This window comes from Poecilia mexicana, unplaced genomic scaffold (genome assembly GCF_051168715.1).
Source record: "Poecilia mexicana isolate PSO_F unplaced genomic scaffold, ASM5116871v1 scaffold_13, whole genome shotgun sequence".
Lineage (NCBI taxonomy): Eukaryota > Metazoa > Chordata > Actinopteri > Cyprinodontiformes > Poeciliidae > Poecilia > Poecilia mexicana.
The window spans coordinates 14936599-14947442 of record NW_028263382.1 but is presented as its reverse complement, the minus strand read 5'-3'; the positions used below and the strand labels follow the sequence as shown (position 1 = coordinate 14947442).

The 10844-nt window shown below is 37.9% G+C and overlaps 1 protein-coding gene across 2 annotated transcripts; it reads left to right on the top strand.

Annotated features, from left to right (window-relative positions):
* Positions 1-600: 600 nt before the first annotated feature.
* Positions 601-10572, top strand: LOC148155783 (uncharacterized). Of its 2 annotated transcripts, XM_088011728.1 has the most exons (4): positions 601-923; positions 1025-1117; positions 7163-7303; positions 8569-10572. In XM_088011728.1, the coding sequence occupies exons 3-4, from the start codon at positions 7240-7242 to the stop codon at positions 10431-10433; spliced, it is 1929 nt and encodes a 642-aa protein (XP_087867854.1). In that variant the 5' UTR covers positions 601-923; positions 1025-1117; positions 7163-7239; the 3' UTR covers positions 10434-10572. The 2 variants fall into 2 exon arrangements, with proteins under 2 accessions (XP_087867854.1, XP_087867855.1); XM_088011729.1 differs by having other exon boundaries at positions 601-1117.
* The last annotated feature ends 272 nt before the right edge of the window (positions 10573-10844 follow it).

Below are 10844 nucleotides of genomic sequence, written 5' to 3'. Positions count from 1 at the left end.
ATTATCTATATATCAAATATAATCTCACACAAGAGAACCACCCTAGAACAGAAAACATTTTGCTGTGATGTTTGTGAGAAATGATTCAGGGAGAAAGGAGATTTAAACACACATATGAACGTCCACACAGGGAAGAAACCTTTCAGTTGTGATCTCTGTGGATAGATGTAGCCAGAAATCAAATTTAAACAGATACACGAGAGTCGACAAAGATAAATATTTTAGTTGTGTTACTTTAGGGATAGGACAGGCACACGAATCAAGCTTTAATCACGTTTTCACGAATCACGAACCACAAATCAAAACAAATAAAAAATATTCAGCTGTGTGTGTTGAGCTAGAGGACACTAATGAGTGGAAACTGATTTAGAATGTAAACATAAGAATGGAAGGAGTATGAATAATTTTTAGCTTAATGGTATTTATGAAAAATATATTTTCCTCATAAACGTGAGACATGTAAAAGACATAATATATTATAAAATATATAGACATATGCAATACTTGTATGTGTGAGAAAACCTAATACTATGCAAAGTCCCGCAGTTTGACAATGAAAGTTACTGGCTGTTTATCTTAAAAAGTTGAAAAGGTGAAAGTGAGATTTGATATTAAGAAAACTTTCTACAAAACAACTCGAGAAATGAGTGTTATCAGTATTTGTTTCAATATCTAACACTGACAGTCCTAATTAAAAGTATATAATTTTCTCTCTGCAAATTGAATAAAATTGCCATATATACCTACACTCCTCACCAGTAGGTGGCGGCGATGCACACCGGAAAGTTTTTTTTTTCTTTTTCTTTTTGCCAACCCGCAAAAACCGCAAGAGGAAGAAGAAACTTCATAGGATTTCCTGTTTCTCCATCTTAGGTCATGCGGGGACAACGCGTCCCTCTTTTCATGGTTTGGTGATATTTCTGGTAAGAAAACGGTAAATATTCTCATAGTTTGTTGAAACATGTTTGTACCTTCGCAGTAAAGTGTTGAGCAGGCAGTATTTTAACAGGATGGTGTGTTTCAGAAACGGATGGTGAAGAAGAGCTGAGTGCGACGCAGAGCGGCCATTTCCTGCTGAGGATCAGTTGTGGGATCGTCTGTGAACTCCAGCGTCCTGGTGAGCTGAAATATTGCTGTGGAATTAAAACTTTGATGAAATAATTCATTAAGTTCCTCCACACGCTTTAAATAACTGCTTTTGTGTAATTTAGTTCTTTGGATGTTGCTTGTACAGTCAGAGGCCTCTGCTATGTTTCTGTCATTTTATCTAATTTATTTAGTCCTTTTTCAGTTTTAATTATTGTTTTTTCTTATTCTGTAAGCTTTCAACTAGGGATGTTGTAAACAAATATTTTAGTAGTCGGATAAAAAAATTATAAAATGAAATATTGGTACATTTGGCATAATACTAGTGTTACTATCAATTGCAGTCCAATTTTTCATATTTGAGCATCCCTAACATTTGCATCTTTGGAGTTTAGTAAACTAATCTGTAACAATAATAGCTCACTTTCTAAGTTAACCAGAAGAAATGTTATACAAAAATCTGAAATTCTATTGAATTTAATAATAAAGAGGCAGGCTCACAAATATGCTTATAAAACATGTCTGTAATCAAGCTTTTAGTTTCATTCATCTTCAGTGAGTTTCATAGATGAATTCTGACCTTGCCCCATACCTGTCAGGCTTTGGGTTTGAAAACGGGAAATGTCGCCTGGAGTGGGGGAGGAGAGGGCAAATGAACGAATATAAGATGGGGGTAAAGGGGAGGAAATAGACTAGGGGACGAACGTAAGAACGAGGTGGAGGACCGCGGTAAAGCTAGCCGGCTCTGACTCCAGCCGGCCCAGCACACAATATACAAGTGCGCGGTCGCTCAAGACATTATGGTACACCCATTTACGTGCTGCTTTCACAATAAAAGCGCACATCCGGTCTATGTTTGAGCTACTCAAATCCAGCCGCAGCATTTGCAAACAGAAAATAATATATGCTGAGAAACTAATACAAAACTAATACTATATATATATATATGTGTATATATATATATACAGTGGTCCCCAACCCCCGGTCCGTGGACCAATTGGTACCGGGCCGCGCAAGAAATAATTAAATATTTCCGTTTCATGTATTTGAGTCTGGAGGATCTTTTATTTTGAAAATTCTTTAACCGGATTCTTTCAGTTACTTGCGCACCAACAATGAGCCCACAAGCATCAAAATGAGTAAGAAACAGATAAGGTGTCTTTGGAAAGTTTCTTTGCAAAGGGGAAAAGGCCCAGAGAAGAGACAGGAGGATGGATTTATCCCGGACCGGTAGGTGAGTACCACATTAAGCCGCTCTGTGTAACATGCGGCGACCGGCTGCTAATGAGGGAATGAAGCTTCAAGCTGCTTCACCACATAGAGACCAAGCAGGCTGTGGAAATAAGCAACACTTTGGTTGTCATTGTCTCCCATCACTCCCAGATGGGACCATCTCGTTCCAGAGAAACAAGCTCAGGGCTCCCGTTAGTCATTATCGTGAGTTAAAATTTTCACGAAAGTAAAATGCTCGGTTTTGTGGCGTATCTGCATCTTATTTTGAAGGGATATGTAAACGTTACCATAGCGACCAGAGTCAGAGAGCGTTTGGGCAGTGGTCGAGAGGAGATGAGTAGAGCTTGTGAGTCTTAAGTCTGGTTTAGACGGCAAGATTTATGAATTGTTGGCCGATTCTCCAAACCTCTGCGACCACAGAGCTGATAAAAGTACAACAGGTTCGATCGGTTCGTGTGTCCAAGGCAGGAGCAACACGAACCGATTCCAGTCAGGAACATAGCGATTCCAGAAGAAAAGCCACAAAACCCCCAATATAGCGGGAATTTAGAATAACCAAACACGGAGTGATAGTTTGCGGACTCATTTTAAGTTAAGAGATAAAAGAGACAAAAAGAAAAGGCGGTGGATAAAAGACAGCGAGAGCAGCCGCTCTATTTGCTGCACTATGTTTTGGAGGCGACTATGTTTTTTCATAGTTAACATTTTTAACTGATTAAACATAAACATATATAATAACGACCTTTACATATAATAATAAATATTTCACATATCATCTCCGATATCCACGGATTCACAGCTGCGCGTTATGTCAGCTGTTTGGGATTCCCCTTCTGTTCTGATGTCACCGCGCTTTCTGATTGGCTACTTGTCACATTCAACAGGTTGTATATTCAGGTTGGGTATATTCAGGATTTAGCGGAAACACCAACATGCAGAAGCCTTATCCTTAACCCCCCCCCCCTCCCCATCCCCCCGGGCCGCAGCAAAATTTTCCAAGTCTTGACCGGTCCGTGGTAATAAAAAGGTTGGGGACCACTGTATGTATATATATATATATATATATATATATATATATATATATATATATATATATATATATATATATATATATGTCATTTTTATCTTTTTTTCCCTAAGTTGCCGTGCACATTGCTGAGAAGCTCTCTGTTTCCAAAGACTGGTACCACTTCTGGGTGACAAAGGGACAACTCTAGAACAGAACCAGAAAGTTGCAACTAGATCTGATGTGTAATTTCAAAATAAAAGACCATTAAAGTAGTAGTTTAGATCTATTCCACCTAAGTTGCCGTGCCCATTGCTGAGAAACTCTCTGTTTCCAAAGACTGCTACCACTTCTGGGTGACAGATGGACACCTCTAGAACAGAACCAGAAAGTGGCAACCAGATCTGATGTGTAATTTCAAAATAAAAGCCTATCAAAAAAGTCATTTTTTATCTTTTCCATCTAAGTTGCCGTGCACATTGCTGAGAAACTCTCTGTTTCCAAAGACTGCTACCACTTCTGGGTGACAGAGGGGCACCTCTAGAACAGACCCAGAAAGTTGTAACTAGATCTGATGTATAATTTCAAAATAAAAGCCTATCAAAAAAGTCATTTCTATCTTTTTCCCCTAAGTTGCCGTGCCCATTGCTAAGAAACTCTCTGTTTCCAAAGACTGCTACCACTTATGGGTGACAGAGGGACACCTCTAGAACAAAACCAGAAAGTTGCAACTAGATCTGATGTTTAATTTCAAAATAAAAGCCTATCAAAAAAGTCATTTCTATCTTTTTCCCCTAAGTTGCCGTGCCCATTGCTGAGAAACTCTGTTTCCAAAGACTGCTACCACTTATGGGTGACAGAGGGACACCTCTAGAACAAAACCAGAAAGTTGCAACTAGATCTGATGTATAATTTCAAAATAAAAGCCTATCAAAAAAGTCATTTCTATCTTTTTCCCCTAAGTTGCCGTGCCCATTGCTGAGAAACTCTGTTTCCAAAGACTGCTACCACTTCTGGGTGACAGAGGGACAACCCTAGAACAGAACCAGAAAGTGGCAACCAGATCTGATGTGTAATTTCAAAATAAAAGCACTTCAAAAAAGTCATTTTTTAAAAATCTTTTACACCTAAGTTGCCGTGCACATTTCTGAGAAACTCTCTGTTTCCAAAGACTGCTACCACTTCTGGATGACAGAGGGACAACCCTAGAACAGAACCAGAAAGTGGCAACCAGATCTGATGTGTAATTTCAAAATAAAAGTCCATTAAAATAGTAGTTTAGATCTATTACACCTAAGTTGCCGTGTCCATTGCTGAGAAACTCTCTGTTTCCAAAGACTCCTACCACTTCTGGGTGACAGGGACACCTCTAGAACAGAACCAGAAAGTGGCAACTAGATCTGATGTGTAATTTCAAAATAAAAGCATTTCAAAATAGTCATTTGTTATGTTTTTCCCACCAATTTGCCTTGCACATTGCTGAAAAACTTTGCGTTTCCAGTGACTTCTCTCACTTCTGGGTGACAGATGGACACCTCTACAAGACAACCAGAAAATATCAAACACATATGATCTATAATTTCAAAATTAAATCCCTTTAAAATAATACGTTTTTATTTTTATATGCACAAATAAGTAGAAAATGTAAAGAGCTGCCTCACTCAATCATCTTTTTTATATACAGATTTTTCTATAATCTCCTATACATGTACTACTTGTATACAAACCAGATTTCAAAACAGGTGTGACACTAAACAATTTGTGAATAAAAACTGAATGCAATGATGTGGAGGTGGCGACATATAATATTTTATTCGTAATAGAACATAGATGGCAGATAAAAAGTTTAATCTGAGTAAATGTAACATTTTACAGGAGATATATGTTGAGTCAAAATTTCACAATGTCTAAATCCCCAAAAAGTTGGGACACAGCCATTTTGACCACTCTGTGGCATCTCCCCTTCTTCTTAAAACACTCAGACACTTTGCACTGTAGAGTTTCAGCTGGCAGCGGCGGATGGCACGGTGGATTGTATTCACTGGTGATGCTTTCTGGAAGTAATCCCGGAGCCCATACTGTTGTTTCCTTGAAAGTGGCATTCCTGTTTGAGGTGCAGTGACGTCTCCTCTGTCCCCAGACGTCTGAGACGTCTGCAAGGCAAATTGGTGGGAAAAACATAACAAATGACTATTTTGAAATGCTTTTATTTTGAAATTACACATCAGATCTAGTTGCCACTTTCTGGTTCTGTTCTAGAGGTGTCCCTCTGTCATCCAGAAGTGGTAGGAGTCTTTGGGAACAGAGAGTTTCTCAGCAATGGGCACGGCAACTTAGGTGGAATAAATCTAAACTACTAGTTTAATGGTCTTTTATTTTGAAATTACACATCAGATCTGGTTGCCACTTTCTGGATCTCTTCTAGAGGTGTCCCTCTGTCACCCAGAAGTGGTAGGAGTCTTTGGAAACAGAGAGTTTCTCAGCAATGTGCACGGCAACTTAGGTGTAAAAGATAAAAAATGACTTTTTTGATAGGCTTTTATTTTGAAATTACACATCAGATCTGGTTGCCACTTTCTGGTTCTGTTCTAGAGGTGTCCCTCTGTCATCCAGAAGTGGAAGCAGTCTTTGGAAACAGAGAGTTTCTCAGAAATGTGCACGGCAACTTAGGTGTAAAAGATAAAAAATGACTTTTTTGAAGTGCTTTTATTTTGAAATTATACATCAGATCTAGTTGCAACTTTCTGGTTCTGTTCTAGAGGTGTCCCTCTGTCACCCAGAAGTGGTAGAAGTCTTTGGAAACAGAGAGTTTCTCAGCAATGTGCACGGCAACTTAGGTGTAAAAGATAAAAAATGACTCTTGATAGACTTTTATTTTGAAATTATACATCAGATCTAGTTGCAACTTTCTGATTCTGGTCTAGGGTTGTCCCTCTGTCACCCAGAAGTGGTAGCAGTCTTTGGAAACAGAGTTTCTCAGCAATGGGCACGGCAACTTAGGGGAAAAAGATAAAAATGACTATATATATATATATATATATATATATATATATATATATATAGTATTAGTTTCTCAGCATATATTATTTTCTGTTTGCAAATTCTGCGGCCGGATTTGAGTACCTCAAACAAGGACCGGATGTGCGCTTTTATTGTGAAAGCAGCACGTAAATGGGTGTACTATAATGTCTTGAGCGACCGCGCACTCGTATATTGTGTGCTGGGCCGGCTGGAGTCAGAGCCGGCTAGCTTTACCGCGGTGGGGGAGCTATACGGGATATTTAAGGCTGCCGTACTCAAGGTATCTCCCCAGTCATTTTAAGGATGCTTATTGGTTCCCCAAAAATGATAAAAAGTTGGACACTATGATCAATCAATAGAATCCCCACGGGCCAAACTTGAAGATTGGACGTTATGCCGCTAACACTTAGCCTTGTCAACAACTGAGAGGCGGAAGTGAGAGCTCCGCGTGACGCAAGTAATGTCCCTGCCTGAACATGGTGCGCTAAATAATAAAACATAAATTAATGAAGGTTCGAGGCAGATAAATTTTCCTCGAGGAATTTTAGTAATCGAGGTACTCGAATCATTCAAGGAATCGTTTCAGCCCTACTTTCAATATTTCAGTTTGGTTACCAAAGTTTAGCAGAAGTCTGTATTCTAGTTTTGAGCAAACGTAGAAAGTACAATACTGCACATTAAGAAGCCCAGCTATTGTCCTGTGAGGATAACTGGGACCAACTAAAGATCCTAATAGTTGAGTTATAGAATCACATTGCATTTTACAATGATTTGTAGCTTTTTAACTTTGTTCTTTTTGTGGTTCCTGTCTCTCAGCTGGGTCTACAAGTTGACCTCACCACCAGTTCACCCATCACTCTGGTTGTGAAGAGGAGCGGTCTCCGTTAGAAGAAATGGAGCATCGAGGCAAAACGCTGGAGGCTGATTTCAACCCCAAAGTCCTGCTGCATAGATTAGGTCTGTATGTTTTCTTATCAGTAATGGTTTAGGAGCAGCTTCCTGAAGTTTATCTTCTTAACAGAAAGTTGAGAAACGGTTTGTGTCTGTGTTAGCAGATTAGCTTTCTATCTGATGGAAGAATGACTGAATCCCAACGCAAATAAATGTATCAAACCTCATTCATCATTGAAATATTCAACTTTTCTGCTGCTCTTGGTTCAATGGAGCTCTGATTCCTAAAGCTATTGAAGATTATGTTCAGGTCTTTGGCTTTCTTTTTCTTCATAACTCTCATCATTTAGGATTGAAGTCGGTTATCTTTCTGATCTTCACCCAGTTTGAACAAACTGTTCAAATGATGGTTATAGTGAGACTCTCTTTCTGATCAGCTCTGAAACTGGGTATAGAGGCACTTTGGTCTGGGAAGTCTGCATTCAATCACAACAGCTTCATGAACTTAAAGAGCTCTGCTCTTAAGAAACTGTCTAGTTCCCAAATGAAGCAAATTACTGTAAACAGCTTTAGGCCAGAGTGACTTTGTCCTGATTCCCTGTTGGATCAAACATCTGATTCAGAGCATTGATAGCGCAAAAAAATGTCACCTTGATGAGTTCATTATATTCATGTCATCACACCAAAGTGATTTGTTTTCTTTGTTCTGGGTTTTAATTTGTTATTTAAGTCTGTGTAATGTGCATAAAACAGAAGTAAACACATTTTTCAAAAGAGACAAGTTTACATTTAAATTTATGAACACAATAACATCCATCAATTCAAGCTACAAAGTAACATGTTTTGGCTACAGGATTGTAAACAAAAAGTAAAAACTAGCAACAAAAATGCCCCATTTAAATAACTCAGCTATCATTTCTTCGGCTTTCTGCTACAGATGCAATTTATCGGTTAATGAGTAATCAAAAGTTAATTGATCTTATTCAGGGTTTTCACCAGAAAATAGACTAAGTTTGGTGGTAGTTGGCCCCAGGATGGTTGATCGCCAACTCATCGAGTTTTAGAAAAAAAATGTTTAAAGCTGAAAATATTGCTATTTATTATGTGATGTAAGATATTTGAGACATGCTACAGTTGTATAAAAAAGTCAGGCTTAAAATACAGATTTTAACAGGCATTGCTCTTATAGTGAACCTCAGAGCGAACAACATCGCAGTTCAACCTAAAGTCAAACATTTATGTACATTAGTTTGTAACACTAATAATGTTGATGTAAATATAAAGCTGCAGTGGTTTATAATGTACATAATTTGCTTCATTGGTTCCTGCAGATGCTCAGCAGATGTTGCTGCTTAAAGAAGATGCTCCTGAAGAACATGGTCCAGGTCTTGACCTACAAGGTCCAGAGTCTCTCCCACCAACCATGAATGAGGATGATGAAGAGTTTCTCCTGTCTTCTCGCCTTCATCAGCACCACAGAGAGTTACCAGAAGATCACTGTGAAGCAGCAGAACCTATCAGAAAGCAAGATCATGGAGATTATTCTAACTCATCAGAGACTGAACTCATTGAGGAGGAAGAAGAGGAGGATGAAGTTGATGTAAATAATGTTTTCTGTCAACTTGAACAATTGCCAGATTGCAGTCCAAATAGTAAATACAAGGGAAATGACAGCAAGGTGAGCCATTCAACTAAAGGTTCTCCAATCTCTCAGGATAAAATGAAATTATTTACTTCAAAGAAAACCCTAGACTCAATGAGGAAAGTTAATGTTGAAATGAAATTTAGCTGTGATGCCAATGGTATATCATGTAAAAAAAATCCAACATCAAAAAGACATGCGAGAACCCTAGCAGAACATGAACATCTCTGTAAATTGTGTGGCCACACATTTAAAAAAAGAAGTTACTTAGACACACACATGAAAATCCATACAGGAGAGAAACCTTTCAGTTGTGATCTTTGCCAATACCGATGTAGTGTAAAATCAAGTTTAAATGTACACATGAGAATCCACACAGAAGAGAAACCTTTCAGTTGTGACCTTTGTGGATACAGATGTAGCCAGAAATCACATTTAAATGTACACATGAGAATCCACACAGAGGATAAAACTTTCAGGTGTGATCTTTGTGAATACAGATGTAGGATAAAATTCAGTTTAAATAGACACATGAGGATCCACACAAAAGAGAAACCTTTCAGTTGTGACCTTTGTGGATACAGATGTAGCCAGAAATCACATTTAAATGTACACATGAGAATCCACACAGAAGAGAAACCTTTCAGTTGTGACCTTTGTGGATACAGATGTAGCCAGAAATCACATTTAAATGTACACATGAGAATCCACACAGAGGATAAACCTTTCAGTTCTGACCTTTGTGGATACAGATGTAGCCAGAAATCACATTTAAAAGTACACATGAGAATCCACACAGGAGAGAAATCTTTCAGTTGTGATCTTTGCGAATACCGATGTAGTCTAAAATCAAGTTTAAACAAACACATGAGAACCCACACTGGAGAAAAACCTTTCAGTTGTGACCTTTGTGGATACAGATGTAGCCAGAAATCACATTTAAATAGACACATGAGAATCCACACAGGGGATAAACCTTTCAGTTGTGATCTTTGTGGATACAGATGTAGTGTAAAATCAAGTTTAAACAAACACATGAGAACCCACACTGGAGAAAAACTTTTCAGTTGTGACCTTTGTGGATACAGATGTAGCCAGAAATCACATTTAAATAAACACATGAGAATCCACACAGAAGAGAAACCTTTCAGTTGTGACCTTTGTGGATACAGATATAGCCAGAAATCACATTTAAATGTACACATGAGAATCCACACAGAAGAGAAACCTTTCAGTTGTGGTCTCTGTGAATACAGATGTAGCCAGAAATCACATTTAAATGTACACATGAGAATCCACACAGGGGATAAACCTTTCAGTTGTGATCTTTGTGGATACAGATGTAGTTTACAATCACATTTAAATAGACACATGAGAACCCACACTGGAGAAAAACCTTTCAGTTGTGATCTTTGTGGATACAGATGTAGTTTACAATCACATTTAATCAAACACATGAGAATCCACACTGGAGAAAAACCTTTCAGTTGTGAACTTTGTGGTTATCAATGTAGTCAGAAATCACATTTAAACAAGCACATGAGAATCCACTAAAGATAAACATTCTAGTTGTGATATTTTAGGCACAGGAAATGAGGATCATATTTTAAATGGAAGACTCTAAAGAAAAATATTCTTCTGTTGTGTGTTGAAGTCTATGAAACAATAAAAAGAGTGGAAATTGATTTTGAAATGGCATTGTTGCAGGGTTTATTGTGGAGAATGTCGGTGCTATTAAGGACTTTTTTTTTTTTTCAGATGCTCCTCTTCCACTTATGGTTTGATTTTAATATTTTAATTGAATACACTAGGGATTTTTGTTTGAGACTAAACTGCTGTTAGTTGTAACTCTTTAAGTAAAAAAAAAAAAAAAAAAAAAATATATATATATATATATATATATATATATATTATTTACTACACAGGGCTTAAAGAGCTCCGCCCGGGGATCGGATCTCCGGCTTT